Raw genomic sequence first — 16385 nt, forward strand, 5'->3', positions numbered from 1 at the left:
GCTCACTCATCCATGAATGAAGATATCGATTTCATTTTTGCACAGAATTCTGCCCATAGGTTGATGAACATTACTGCCAAATTACATTGCTAAAGACGGCCTTGAAAAAAAGTTCCACCATATTGAATAAGGGGTTACTTATTCTTAAAAGTATGCACCCATAATGTACACAAGTCTATGAGAGAAGACGTCACAATTTTCACAAATATGAAATGAGGGTTTGTTTCATGGACGGTTTTTGTTACTTCTGCCAACAGTTATTTCATGAAACTTCGTACATGGCTTCGGAGTAACACTATCCAAAAGGCGCGCACACCAAAATAACCATTCAACACGGCACAGAGTGGGGCCAAGGCCTTGAACTTTCTTCTCATTTGCATAATTTTCGAATATTGTGTGCTCACTGATGCATTAAACATCGGGATTTTTATAAAAATCAAATCAAATGAACTATGCAAGGACGTTTGTGACAGATATCCATAGTTACAAATTGCATTTTTTCCAATAACGTAAAAAAGAGCTAATCACATTCCACATGTTCATTCAAGCGTGAATGTTTAATTAAACGCCTTTGAATCATTGAAACATGTTAAATGGTCGAGAACATAACGAAAAAAGTTGAGAAAAGATCATTTTCAGTAACCAAAATAAAACAATACTTGCCTATGATATTTGAAAATCGTATTTTTTGTTTTCAATAAATGTTCATTGAACCGTGAAACGATGAATATTGTTGAAGATACTCTTTCCAAAAATAACTGTCATCATATTCTTCCATTCTTATTGATATAAATGTATAAAAAATCAAATTATAGCAAATATGGACTTGTGTTTATTCAACCGTGAAATTTAGCCAAAAAAGTTGTATCGTGTTTTAGAAAGTACATTTTACAAGCCTTCTGACTATTTTTCATGATGAGAATGTGGAATTAGTTCCAATAAAATGGAATCAAAGTCATGATATTTGGCTTGTGACTTTTGAAAAGTGACATTTTTGCCTTCTGACGGTGCTCACTGAAGCATGACGCAAAATACGTTCACAACATTTACTCAGAGGGTAGCTTATAAAATTACCTACACGCTCATGTAAAAATATATTAAAAACTGGCATTGGTTCGGAAATTATTGATGTTTGTTTAAGGGGGGACTTACTTTTTTTGTTGTGTATAGTTATGCGAATAAAAGTAGACCTTAATCATGAAGAACACGTTTAATTTAGCTAGTAAATTGATTTGAAGACATATTTTACCTTTTTTAACTTGTTTCCTTGCCCAAAACAATTCGAAGAGTGCATTGCACCCCATCCCTCTCCCCCACACACTGAGGCCATTGTGACGATATTTGCTTTACACTGAGCTGTGATTTACATGAAATGGCGTAGGCTTGATTTTCATTTTGTTAATCATTCTCAAGCTAAGGAAAAGTGTGGAGAAACAAGTATTAAATGAAAAATGACATGCAAACCCACTTTAAATGATGAAAACATGCTGGAGATGTCTGATATAATTTTTTGTTCCGATTCAGGTATGTCCTCAGATCCAGCTGGCACAAAAAGGGTAAATGTTGTGCTTACTAAGTGTTGAAATTTCAATTTGGGTGGCAAAATTGTTTCAAAATGCTTGAATGTATCCGTTTTATTTCAATTGACTAAAAGTGCAAGGGAAATGTATGAGAAATGTTTCGCAGGGTAAGTTTGATTTCGCCCTTTCCCCTTTACACAGCCTGAAAACAAGCATTTCTGCGCAAACAGATTTCTGCGAGCTTTACAAAAATGGACAGTGCTCACTCAATCGTAACATTCTGTCAAAACTTTTACTTTCATTGGATAGATGAGACCCAAACCCAAGATTATATGTGAAAAAATTACCCACATGTTGCATATTTTTTAATTCCCAGGGCTTTTTCAAAGTGTAAACTTTTTTTGATACGCACTGTATAGTAATGCGTTCATATAGCACAAAAGTGCAGTCTTTTTTCAGACCGGGTTAATAAAACATCAAAGTACAAGTCCAAAGTCTTTCTTCCAGACCCGGTTGTTTAAAAAATTATAATATAGATCCAAAGTCTTTTTTTTCAAACCCGGTTGTTTAAAAAATATAATAAAAGTCCAAAGTCTTTTTTTTCAGACCCGGTTGTTTAAAAAAATTGTGATAAAAGTCCAAAGTCTTTTTTTCCAGACCCGGTTGTTTTAAAAATTATAATATAAATCCAAAGTCTTTTTTCCAGACCCGGTTGTTTAAAAAATTATAATATAAATCCAAAGTCTTTTTTCCAGACCCGGTTGTTTCAAGAATTTTAATAAGTCCAAAGTCTTTTTCCTGACCCAGTTATTTCAAAATTTATAATATAAGTCCAAACTAAGATACGATAATGATATTCCTGTGGAAAAAATGGGAATCGAGCTTAGTCTTTTCTCTAGACCCAGTTAATTAAAACTGGTGGAATTAATGTCTTTGTTGTTGTTTCAACTTATACGGTGTATATTGTGAATATATGCACTAAGGGTAAATTGAGAATCAAGCGTAGTCTTTTCTCCAGACCCGGTTACCTGTTATTTAAACATTATGAATAACAGTTTAAAACAGTATAAAGACCTGTTACATATAAGAATAATTTTAGAAGAATTGTAAAAGCAATTACATTCATCTATTAGTTATTTCCCTTTAAGGTTAGCCAAGAATTGTAAAGAATATTCAAGAATGTCTTTTTATTATGCAGGTCTTGCCTATTTAAAAGGCCAAGGAGTTGTATTGTTATTTCTGAATAGAGATTAGGAACAATAGGCTTAGCTATGCTATTGACACTCTTGATTTCAATGAGGTCATTCAAGAGTGTTCTGGATTTTGACTGCTCCTGAAAGGAGAAAGTTTTTTTAAAGAAAATGCTAGAACCTTCCTTAATAGTGAGTTCTAGAAGAATAGCTGCAAACTATATAAAGCTGGCGGATTCTTCAAGATCACATCATCACACCATTACATCATATGAGAGCAGGAGATCACCACATCATATTAGATCACTTGTAACACATCATATGAGAGCAGGAGATCACATCATATGAGAGCAGGAGATCACTTCACCAGATCAGATCAGAGCAGTTTATGCATCAATGAACTGTTTGAAGTTATTTTGAGAGAGAAATTATCAGTTCTCATCGAGATCATCAACATCATCAACCTGTTCAATGAACACGCTTCAACCCATGGATTGCTGAAATTGACTGTTAATCATCATCAACATCGTCTTCACGGACATTTCAACTCGTTGCAGTGACTCTTATTATTCATCGGACTTCAACATCAGTTTCATCATCGCCATCATTGTGAATTTTCGCCAGTCAACTGGGATTTTATCATTTGGAAGTATCATCACTTAGGGATTTTACATCGGACACTTCAAGAGATTTATGTAAGATCATTATTTGTTTTATTTATGTATAATTATTTCCTGAAAAAAAAAGGAAATTAAACTTTATACATCAATTTCTGATTGTTATTTGTTGCAGTATCGTAACAAATAATTTTGGGGGCTTGTCCGGGAAACGGAAACCAAATTTGTACAAGCCAAGGCAATTTGAAACAAAAACCAAATTTGTATAAGCCAATTTGAAATTAAAACCAGTTGTCCGGGAGTCGAAAACCAAATTTGTATAAGACAATTTGAAACTAAAAACAGTTTTTCAGGAAACGAAAGCCAATTTGAGACAAAAGTCAATTTGAAACAAAAGCCAATTTGAATTGGAAACATTTTGGAAAGTTCTAGAATATACTGTACTGTGTTATTACTTGCTTGTATTTGTGTATATTCACTATGGCTACATTTGATGTTGAAGAATTTCTTACAATGACAGAATTGTCATATGATCATTTGAAGTCACTGAAGAAGGATGATTTGATAACAGTTTGTGATCATTTGGGTGTATCTCTAGCCCCAGGATTAAAGAAGGCAGAGATAATTGACTTGTTAGCTAGTCACATGAAGCTTACAGAGGAGTCTGAAACTTCTGTTACTGTTTCAGATGATGCTCAGATTCAACTGGCAAAGTTTGAGATGGAAATGAAAATGAAAGAAAACCTTGAAAAGGAGGAAATGAAAATGAGAGAAAACATTGAAATGGAGAAAATGAGATTGGAGTACCAGTTAAAGTTGAAAGAAATGGAGTTAGCCCATGCAAATACTAACTCTACTAAAGATAAATCTCCCCAAGGCTTTGATGTGGCGAAGAACATTCGCCTTGTGCCAAAATTTGATGAAGAGGGAGTTGATACATATTTTGTGTCATTTGAAAAAGTGGCTAAGAGACTAAAATGGCCTGAGGAATACTGGACTCTTCTCCTCCAAAGTGTTTTCGTTGGAAAGGCTGCAAAAGTCTATTCTTCGCTCTCTGAAATGCAATCATGTGACTATGCTACAGTAAAAGAAACAATTCTCAATGCATATGAGTTGGTACCAGAAGCGTACAGACATAAATTTAGGAACATGCAAAGACAATCAGGCCAGACTTATGTTGAATTTGCTAGGGAACAAGAAATGATGTTCGATAAGTGGTACAGATCACTGAAAGTTGACAAAGATTTTGTTCACCTTAGGGAAGTTGTCCTCCTAGAAGAATTCAAAAAGAGTCTTCCTTTTGGCATTAAATCTCACTTAGATGACCATAGAGTTACTGAAGTCAGTAAAGCAGCCATAGTAGCTGATGAATTTGAGGTCACACATAAGGGTAGTGGAGATAGGCCTCCTTTCAAGAATTATTGGAAAAAGAAAGGTAAAGGGTCATTTGAATCCCACAGTAAACCTAGTGAGGGAAAATATGCAAGCAAGGACAAAGACGCTAACAAGAATCAGGCTAGTGGGGGCACAGAATCAACCAAAAGGTCTGAGAGTCGTAGTTCCAAAATTTGTACTCATTGTCATAAACCGGGACATTTGAAAGAATCATGTTGGAAATTGGTTGGAATGCCAACCAAGGTTAAGAAAGACATGGGTTTTGTCAAGCAATCAAGTGTTCCCTCGATGGAGTTTGTTCCATCAGAGCCCAATCGAGATGTTGAGAGTGTTTCTCTGGTATTTGGTGATAAAGTCAAGCAGGTTGATCAAACTTTTAGAAGTTTTTTGCATGATGGTGAAGTATCCCCTTGTTCGACTGGTGCTGCTGGTAGGTCAGTGGTGATCCTTAGGGATACAGGGGCTGCACAGTCCCTGATGGTGCCAGGGGATTCGGCTCTTCCTCCGGAGAGTTCAGAGAATGCCAACGTCTTAGTTCAAGGTATTGGCCCAAATTTCATGTCGGTTCCTTTGCATAAGGTCGACTTAAAGTGTGACCTAGTTAGTGGTCCTGTGACTGTTGGTGTCGTTCCAGAATTACCCATGAAAGGTGTTGATTTCTTGTTAGGTAACGACTTGGCTGGAGATAAAGTTGTTGCATCTCCAGTGGTTTCGGAAAAGCCTGTTGAGGTAGCTGAAACTGAATTGTTGCAGGAAGATTTTCCTGGGATTTTCCCGGATTGTGTTGTTACTAGGTCTCAGACTCGTAGAGCTGAAAAGGATGATGCGGAATCTGCTGATGTAAAGGAGAGTACTGATGTCTGGTTAGCTGAAACCTTTTTCAAGGATTTGAATGGGGATAGTGTTGAAGGCTCTGTTGCTAACAATGGTAGTTTGTTTAGTAAATCCTCCCTTGTACAGGCACAACAGGCAGACCCAGAATTAAAAAGCTTGTTACAAAAAGCGTGTTCTGAGGCTGAGGCTGATAAGGTTCCTGAGTGCTTTTATGTCAAAGATGACATTTTGATGAGGAAATGGAGACCTCCCCGGAGACCAGCTGATGAAGATTGGTGTATAATTCACCAGGTTGTAGTTCCTCCTTGTTACCGCACAGATATTCTGAAAATGGCTCATGAGTTACCTATGGCAGGTCATGTCGGTATTCGGAAGACAGAAGATAGAATTATGAGGCATTTCTATTGGCCTAACATGCACAAAGATGTTGTGCATTTCTGTAAGACATGTCACACATGTCAGATTATTGGTAAGGCACAGCCTTCTATCAAGCCTGCTCCATTGATACCCATTCCTGCATTTGATGAACCTTTTACTAGGGTTCTTGTTGATTGTGTCGGACCCTTACCCAGAACGAGGTCGGGTCACAGATTTCTCCTGACGATTATGGACTTGTCTACACGGTTTCCAGAGGCGATACCTTTGAGAAGTATCACTGCAAAGACAGTGGTGCAGGCGTTAGTGCAGTTTTTCACTAGGTACGGTCTGCCGAAGGAAATTCAATCTGATCAAGGGTCAAATTTCATGTCAGGAATATTTCAGCAAGTTATGAAGGAGTTGGGAATAAAGCAGATTAAGTCTTCTGCTTATCACCCACAGTCCCAAGGAGCGTTAGAACGCTATCATCAGACTTTGAAGACCATGATTAGGGCTTATTGTGAAGACTATCCCGATGACTGGGATAAAGGGATCTCATTCCTACTGTTTGCAACTAGGGATTCCCGAATGAGTCCACAGGTTTCAGTCCATTTGAATTGGTCTATGGTCATGAGGTTAGGGGTCCCCTAAAGCTTATCAAAGAGAGGTTTATGGTTCAGGATGATGATGTAAACCTTCTAGACTATGTGTCAAAGTTTAGAGAAAGGCTCTCAAAAGCTTGTGATGTGGCTAAGGAACACTTGAAAGAGTCGCAGGGAAAAATGAAAGCTCAAGCTGACAAAAATGCAAAAGAGCGAAGTTTCAAGCCTGGAGACAAAGTATTAGTGTTGTTGCCTTTGCAAGGTGAGCCCTTGAAAGCTAGGTTTAGTGGTCCCTACATAGTCAAAAAGAAATTGAATGATGTCAACTATGTGATCAGTACCCCTGATCGAAGAAAGTCTCAAAGAGTTTGTCATGTAAACATGTTAAAAGAATACTTTGAGCGAGAGGCTAGTCAGCCAGTAGGTACAACACAGGTCAAAGAAGAAGAAAAACATGTAAATGTACATGAAGAAGAATGCTATGAAAAGACAGATAATGAATTGTCTTATACAGATGTATCTAAGAACGAACCATGTGGTGTAAAGTTGTCTAACTCAGAGATGTTAGGAAATATGGATGAGGCATTAAAACACCTGCCTGAAGATCAAAGAAATGATATATCTGGCCTGTTAAGAGAATATGAAAATGTGTGTAAAGACAAACCAGGTCGTACACCTTAAACTGTACATGACGTAGACATAGGTGATGTAAGACCTATCAAACAGAATCCTTATAGGCTCAATCCAAGCAAGTTGGAAATGGTGAATAAGGAAATACAGTTTATGTTAGATAATGACATAATCGAACCGAGTCAGAGTAGTTGGAGTTCTCCCATTGTAATGGTTCCAAAGCCAGACGGCTCTTAGAGATTTTGCATTGATTACCGGAAGGTAAATGCAGTAACTAAGACTGACTCGTATCCAATTCCTAGGTTAGAAGATTGTATTGATAGGGTTGGAAATTCTGCCTATATCACAAAGATAGACTTGCTTAAAGGATATTGGCAAGTGCCACTGACTGACCGAGCCAAAGAGATATCAGCCTTTGTCACACCTGAAGGCTTATTTCAATGCAAAGTCATACCTTTTGGAATGAAAAATGCACCAGCAACCTTCCAAAGGTTGACAAATCAAGTGATTGCCGGACTTGACAATTGTGTCGTATACATAGACGACATCCTAGTATACAGTGATACTTGGAATGATCATCTGAATCATTTGCGAGCACTGTTTGACAGGCTGGACAAAGCCAATCTAGTAGTGAATCTGATGAAAAGTGAATTTGCCAAGGCAAAGGTCACATATCTTGGTCATGTGGTTGGTCAAGGGCAAGTGCTACCAAGAGAAGCCAAGATACAAGCTATCTTAGACTTCCCAATTCCCACAACTAAGAAAGAATTGCTCAGATTCTTAGGTATGAGTGGCTTCTACAGGAAATTTGTTCCAAATTTCAGTACAGTGGTTAGTCCTCTGACAAACCTGCTGAAGGCAAAAGTGAAGTATGTTTGGTCTGACGAATGTCAAAGATCATTTGAGAAATTAAAGGCCATTTTGGTGAATGAGCCTATTTTGGCAGCTCCAAACTTCACAAAGCCATTCAAAGTAGCAATTGATGCATGTGATGTTGGAGTAGGAGCAGTATTGCTTCAAGAAGATGAAAAAGGCATCGAAAAACCAGTGTGCTACTTCTCTAAGAAACTCAATAGATTTCAGAAGAAGTACTCAACTATTGAAAAAGAGGCCCTGAGTCTCGTACTAGCCCTTCAGCAGTTTGAGGTGTATCTAACCAATGGAGAGATTACAGTCTATACAGATCACAATCCTCTTGTGTTTTTGGAGAAATTCAAAACAAAGAATCAAAGACTATACAGATGGAGCCTAATGCTCCAACCATTCCCTTTGAAAATTGTACACATAAAGGGAAAGAATAATGTAATTGCTGATGCTCTATCAAGAGTATAAAAAGTGAAATTATTCATGATTTTGACCAAGTGTGTCATTTGAAGAAAACATTTTTGATGTTCATTTATTTTAACATGTTCGTTAAGTACTATATCTTTGTACACGATAACTGTAAATGATTTATCAAGATGACTTTGAACAGTTAAAAGAAAAAATTAATCTTAAAGAAACCTTTACTACGGTAAAGCTTTCTTTTCTCCGGTGGGGGAGGTGTTACATATAAGAATAATTTTAGAAGAATTGTAAAAGCAATTACATTCATCTATTAGTTATTTCCCTTTAAGGTTAGCCAAGAATTGTAAAGAACATTCAAGAATGTCTTTTTATTATGCAGGCCTTGCCTATTTAAAAGGCCAAGGAGTTGTATTGTTATTTCTGAATAGAGATTAGGAACAATAGGCTTAGCTATGCTATTGACACTCTTGATTTCAATGAGGTCATTCAAGAGTGTTCTGGATTTTGACTGCTCCTGAAAGGAGAAAGTTTTTTTAAAGAAACCTTCCTTAATAGTGAGTTCTAGAAGAATAGCTGCAAACTATATAAAGCTGGCGGATTCTTCAAGATCACATCATCACACCATCACATCATATGAGAGCAGGAGATCACCACATCATATTAGATCACTTGTAACACATCATATGAGAGCAGGAGATCACATCATATGAGAGCAGGAGATCACTTCACCAGATCAGATCAGAGCAGTTTATGCATCAATGAACTGTTTGCAGTTATTTTGAGAGAGAAATTATCAGTTCTCATCGAGATCATCAACATCATCAACCTGTTCAATGAACACGCTTCAACCCATGGATTGCTGAAATTGACTGTTAATCATCATCAACATCGTCTTCACGGACATTTCAACTCGTTGCAGTGACTCTTATTATTCATCGGACTTCAACATCAGTTTCATCATCGCCATCATTGTGAATTTTCGCCAGTCAACTGGGATTTTATCATTTGGATTATTACTTGGATATAGTATCATCACTTAGGGATTTTACATCGGACACTTCAAGAGATTTATGTAAGATCATTATTTGTTTTATTTATGTATAATTATTTCCTGTAATAAAAAAAAGGAAATTAAACTTTATACATCAATTTCTGATTGTTATTTGTTACAGTATCGTAACAGACCCCATAATCTTATTAATGCTGGATATATAGCGTAGTCTTTCAGCCCGACCATTTTTTTTCTTAGAAAAAAAACCGCTAATAGTAAGAATTAAAAAAAATCAAAGTTTAAGACCAAACAAACCTTCAACCTAAGAACCTGTTTTAAAAGAGGTTTAGAGTGTTGTCTTTATTCCAGACCTAAAACAGTTACGAAAAAAATATTCTAATATAAGACCTTATATCCTTATTTTCGTGGAATAACACAAGTTTTTAAACGTACTCTTTCCTCCAGACCTGGCTATTAAAAAAGGTAATTGAAAAAGTTCAAATCTAAGACCTAATTTCCAAAGTTTCACCCAGTAAAATATGTCTTTTTTAAATAATACTACTACCCGTACAAAACATTATAATAACGCGTGGGTAAAGCAGACATCCGTTCTCCAGACTTGGTTGCTATTTGAAACATAAAATAGTTTTTACAAATATTCTAAAACGAATACCCAATAATCTAATTACTGTGGAACAACATGAAGACCGATTGTTGAAGATCGACTTTCCTCAGGACACAATTATTTCAGGAATAAAAAATCAATAATACTCAACCCCCAACAACGAATCTAAAAACCAACAATCCTCCAAATTAAGACCATGCATGTAGAAAAGCACACGTTTAGAGCGTTGTCTGTATTCCAGACCAGGTGATTTAAAAATGATTTAAACAATCCTAAAAACAAAAGACCCATATTCTTATTCTTGTGGAATAACACGAGTATTATGCTTAGTCTTTCGTCTGGACCCGGTTATTTAAAAGATAAAGAAATATCAAAAAAAATTACAGCTGAGACCAATCTTCAAAATTAAACCCACTTAAAAGGCTTGAGCTTAGAGTGTTGTCTTTACCCATCACCGACGTATATTATAACTTTTGAAAAGACCGGGTCTGAAAGAAGACTTTGGACTTGCATAATAATTTTTGAATTAACCGGGTCTGGAAAAAAGACTTTGGACGTATATTATAATTTTGAAACAACCGGGTCTGGTAAAAAGACTTTGGACATATATTATAATTTTGAAAAACCGGGTTTGGAAAAAGACTTGGACTTGTACTGTAATATTTCATTAACCGGGTCTGGAAAAAAGACTTTGAATTGTTGTGCTATATGAACGCATTACTATAGGATATTAGTTTAGAACGAATTCGCCAAAAATCACTTCAAATTTATTACATTTGTAGGTAAAGTGCATTATTACATTTGTGGGTAAAGTGTTATTACATTTGTGGGCGTTATTACATTTGTGGGTAAAGTGTTATTACATTTGTGGGCGATCAAAAATTATTACATTTGTGGGCGATCAAAAATTATTACATTTGTGGGTAAAGTGTTATTAAATTTGTGGGCGTTATTACATTTGTGGGTAAAGTGTTATTACATTTGTGGGCGATTATTACATTTGTGGGTGTAACACCCCCCCCCCCCCTCCTTCTGAATGCAGATTTACAATGTGAATTCTCTGCTTAAGACTACTAGACCAACAATACAAATATACAAATATACAAATATACGACGGCATACTCTCTATCAGAATATTGAATATTAAGAGGAGATTAGATGGAATAGCGCAATGCAAGGATTAGATTAATTTTTTATTATATATGTTGTACTTTCGAAAAATAACATTGATGCTCGCCTTATTTCATTGCTAAAATGAGACAGAAAATTCGCACATGAGAAACAAACAAACAAAAAAAACATCTAGATAATTCCTTTGTAAAGGAAATCTTAATTACATATGTTGAAAAGCGACACGTTTCATAAAACGAGGTCACATGACTCACCCAACTGGTTTGCCATGTACTATCTCCACCTTTATTCTATGTTCATCATCGGAATCAATACTAGAAGGATCTAATCTCTCATTAGTCCCACATCGCATGAATCTAAAAGTATTAACGTGGAGAGAAGACGCATTCGTTGGAATAAAGAATTTTATGTGATATGGGGAAAGGGTGGTGTGTGGTGGGCGGGCTCGACTGTAAAGAAAGTAAAATCACCGGCAAACGCGGACCCCAAACTGTATTTACTTTAAACATGGACTTAGAATATGTTGATATCATTCATTGCCGTTTAAGGTATAAGGATTAAATTGTTAACTACAAGGAAAATAGATTTGCATCAAATGAAATGTTATCAAACTCAAACAAAATGTAAAAGGAAGGCGCTGTCATTCTTAATGTGGAGAAGAGCATTATCCCATGCATGCCCATTGCCCATCGAAACAAATTGAAATGTAAGGCAATAAATCCAGTAATTCATGTAGGAACATAATTATCGAGTAGGATCCAAACCATATCAAATTATGCATCACTGTGTAATACTAGTGCGGTTGCACATTGTAAACAGACATACTAAAAGGGGGGAATTAATTTTCATAGCTTTTTATGTACGTTTGGAAAAGCACAGTATGGCATACAGATGACGCATTTGAGTCGGGTTTTTTTTCTACTGGGAACATTTATTGTACGTTAAACACGACTGCATATGGATGATATTATATCATATATTTTGTATTTGTATAGGGCATTGTCCATAGAGTTCCAAGAGGTTCTTGTTAGAATTTCAGCACTATATTAATTTCCCACGATAAATAACTGAACATTTAAATTTGAAAGATTGTACTTATCAACCGATGAGCGATCATCAATGAACCAAAAGAGTATTAAAATAAACTGAATATATCATACCTTAGGATCTTCAGATGTTTGAGGTCGTTCGATGATCTGAAAGCTTGAATGATGCCTCTAGTCTTATTGTTACCGATGTTGAGATCTCTGAATGTGACCTTGACAAGTTGAGATGAGACCTTGTGGAGAGCATTGGGTAGTGAGGTGGGATCATCTTGGAGAGGAGTAGGGCCGTAGGCATACTCATATGCTTGAATGGTGAACTCAGTCGCTGCTGGTAGATGGATCCACTGGATGACGTCACATTTGACTGTGCCGCTTACCTGTATGGTGATCGTCTTCACATTGTCAAACATCGAACCACAATCCTGCGATCTTTCTAGTGCATAATCAGTAACGGTCAGATCGGTCACATTTGAGCTCGTGTTGCAGTCATCCTACAGTAGATGAAAAATAATAAAGTGAACCAAAGAGATGACAAGACATCATACTAGTGGAAACATGATATTTATTTATCATCATCCGCATCATTCGGCTGAGAATGTATAAGCATGAGTATAGGAGAGTATAATTATTCACACATTGTCAATAAATGGAAATTGTGTACATGCCGTGCAAATACATAATCAAGACAACAGATTGATTATTCATACACAAAGTCATGTAAAATGAACAATATAATTTACACAATGGAGGAGAGAATGAAGAGAGAGAGAAGTTATTTAAAACGCTAAAAAGGAATAATCATCCATAACAAATCATCAATGAAGTGTTTTCTTTACTACGATTGTATTATTGTCAGTTTAATCATAATCTAAAAAAATGCATTAAGATTGATTTCTAGTAACTTTTCCTGTACCTCATATTCAGAATATGCTTTCGAAAAAAAAGAATTTTGTTATCATTTTCCATGCTCATGAACAATACAAATGAAACGAGCTTTTTACCCTAAACAAATTTTGGTTCATATGGGTAATGTAGAGGATGCGATAAAACAAATGATTTTTCCGATAGTTTTTAATTATTTTTTTTTTTTTACATCGATAGCACTAATCAAACATCTGCTGTTTTTTACATAATAAATGACTGTACTAATGTTTGTCATTTAAAATATTGTATGCATCTTGATGGCTGTATAATAATTTTCAAATGACAAATTGCCTTTGTCATAAACCTTGCAATATGTAACTAGATTTATTTTTTTCAAAACACACACAAAAAAGACAGCTTTAAATCAAGATGATCATGATTAAAACGAAACCAAGGCTATCATGATTATATGCTTATCCCTAGACGCTTCATAATTAGAAGGTAAAAAAGGTTTGAAGAGGTAAAAATATACTTTTGCAGATGATGCTAAAGATTATTTGAACGTAATATTTTAGACATTATGTGCATTACTAGACGGACGTGTCTGTCGTTATTTGTTCTATCATCGTTTGTTTCTATTATATACGTACTTGCCAACAGGGGAAAAGAGTAACAAGTAAAGGTTCATTTCAATAAACAATTAAATAAACCCCTACCTCCCGACCTATGACAAATCTTAACTAAAAATGTTAATGGTCTTCAATTATTCAAAAATGAGCTCGTGTTGCAGTCATCCTACAGTAGATGAAAAATAATAAAGTGAACCAAAGAGATGACAAGACATCATACTAGTGGAAACATGATATTTATTTATCATCATCCGCATCATTCGGCTGAGAATGTATAAGCATGAGTATAAGAGAGTATAATTATTCACACATTGTCAATAAATGGAAATTGTGTACATGCCGTGCAAATACATAATTAAGACAACAGATTAATTATTCATACACAAAGTCATGTAAAATGAACAATATAATTTACACAATGGAGGAGAGAATGAAGAGAGAGAGAAATTATTCAAAACGCTAAAAATGAATAATCATCCATAACAAATCATCAATGAAGTGTTTTCTTTACTACGATTGTATTATTGTCAGTTTAATCATAATCTAAAAAAATGCATTAAGATTGATTTCTAGTAACTTTTCCTGTACCTCATATTCAGAATATGCTTTCGAATTTGAAGGCTAAATTCACTTATAAACTAACATGTCTTGCAAATTATTTCATGAATAAGAACAGCGAACCAATAATTGCACAGAAAATAAAGAGAGAAAAATAAAAGAAATACCATAGCACTGATAATTTCATCAAAATTTGATTTAAAATTAGAAGCTTATTGCATATATTTTTTTCCACAAAACACACTATGCGTAGCATACCGATATGCAAACGATATAGTCGATGCTCCTAATTCACTATCCATTTCGTAATTTCTGGTTTTGATTAAAGCATGTTTTTATTTTTACAGTACAGAGACTCTACATCAAAGCACAATGGCATTACAAAAATTACAATTTACCTCGATTAGAGACAAATCAAACTTTGTTTTACATGAAGAGCAATATATCAAAATACAATTGTAAGTGGGTGACTTTATCAGTTTCCTCATCTGCATGATAATCAAAATGTGTTCATAACTATTTTAATCATAGCCCTATTAGACAAATTAATGGCAACAGAATGAGGAGCATGAACAAAAATAAGAACTTTTATGGTTTGCATGTAAGTGCTACTTTCTATACATGTAAAAACCTCCTACCATATATTACCTTAGTAGTTGATGCCATCGACGATGCTGATGACACGGTTATGTAGAAGTCAACATAACGACCGTGGAGTGAGAGGTTCTTCAGATGATTTATCTTACAGATGAACTGAGCAAGATCACGAGATGCAGACGGACGGCCAATTAAATTATCTTTGTGATGAAGAATGTCAATCTGATATAAAAGCAACGTAAAGAAGAAATCAAGATTACAGTACATTAATTGATAGACAGAATTGGGGGTATTAACATCAAATTTATCATGAATATCATCCACGAAACAACACACCAATCTAGTATGACTGTAATCGTGGTAATACTAAACATGCTAAATGATATCATAATACAAAATATTAACGGAAATCGCGTTTTGCATAACTGCTAACATACCACTCTCCGTTTTTTTTATAGTATCGCCCCGATTATAAACTGAAAATACAAAATATAAATTTAAGGTGAAATATAAAGCCCTTTTAGTCAAATGAAACAAATGTTTGGTTATAGCACATTAACTAGGTGGATTTGTGAGTTACTAACATTGAAATTGTTTCCTAAAAGGTTGTTAGGTTTAGATAAATAAATTTATTCATTACAAGTGGATTATTGAACACAATAGCACCAATGAAACCAATACATGATTTGATATTTTAACTATTGAATAAATTGTTCATAATACTCTTTAATGAATTTGAATAAGATATGTGTTACTTGAATACCCTAAACATTTAAAGAAATCAAATGAGATTTACAAGAATAACAATTCAGTAAAGATATGTACAATTCCGTCTTATATGAGGCCCCATTAGACAAATTAATGGCAACAGAATGAGGAGCATGAAAAAAATCAGAACTTGTATGGTTTGCTTGTAAGTGCTATTTTTTTACATGTAAAAACCTCCTAACATATATTACCTTTGTAGTTGATGCCATCGACGATGCTGTTGCGTAGAAGTTATGATGCTGACCACGGAGTCTGAGGTTCTTCAGATGATTCATCTTACAAATGAACTGAGCGAAATCACGTGATGCAGACGGACGTTCATTGAGATTCTCTCTGAGATTAAGAATCTCAATCTGATATAATAATAACATGAAGATGAAATCACGGTTAGAGTACATTAATCCGTATACAGAAATGGGAGTATTAGCATCAAATTTGTCATGAATATCATCCACGAAACAGCACACAAATCTAGTATGGCTGTAATCATGATATTACTAAATGATATCATAATAGAAAATATTAATTGAAATCGCGTTTTGCAAATTGCTAACATTCCACAATCCGTATCGGCCCGATAATTAACTGAAAATAGACAATACAAAGTTGAGGTGAAATATATAGTCATTTTAGTCAGATAAAACAATTGCTTGGTTATCATCGTACAATAATTTGGTAGGCGATTTGAGTTACTAACATCAAAATGTTCTTGCAAGTTTTTTAAGGTTTGATAGATTTATTTAT

At 35.1% G+C, this 16385-nt stretch overlaps 1 protein-coding gene across 1 annotated transcript; it reads right to left on the reverse strand.

The window, feature by feature from the left end:
* Positions 1-11395: 11395 nt before the first annotated feature.
* Positions 11396-15916, reverse strand: LOC121413088. The gene is made up of 4 exons (XM_041605851.1): positions 15833-15916; positions 14925-15095; positions 12340-12716; positions 11396-11535 (listed from the first exon to the last, which is right to left on the reverse strand). Exons 1-4 carry the CDS (start codon positions 15914-15916, stop codon positions 11430-11432), a joined length of 738 nt encoding a protein of 245 aa, XP_041461785.1. The 3' UTR covers positions 11396-11429.
* Between the last annotated feature and the right edge of the window lie 469 nt (positions 15917-16385).

The sequence above is a fragment of the Lytechinus variegatus genome, chromosome 4 (assembly GCF_018143015.1).
Source record: "Lytechinus variegatus isolate NC3 chromosome 4, Lvar_3.0, whole genome shotgun sequence".
In the NCBI taxonomy this organism is placed as follows: domain Eukaryota; kingdom Metazoa; phylum Echinodermata; class Echinoidea; order Temnopleuroida; family Toxopneustidae; genus Lytechinus; species Lytechinus variegatus.

Excerpts from the sequence above, each read along its gene's own strand:
- LOC121413088 (XM_041605851.1), bottom strand. The coding sequence starts at position 15,916 with ATGAATCATCTGAAGAACCTCAGACTCCGTGGTCAGCATCATAACTTC. Across the intron at positions 15,096-15,832 it reads CGATGGCATCAACTACAAAG|ATTGACATTCTTCATCACAA; the intron begins GTAATATATGTT and ends CTTTTATATCAG. Across the intron at positions 11,536-12,339 it reads AAACATCTGAAGATCCTAAG|ATTCATGCGATGTGGGACTA; the intron begins GTATGATATATT and ends TAATACTTTTAG.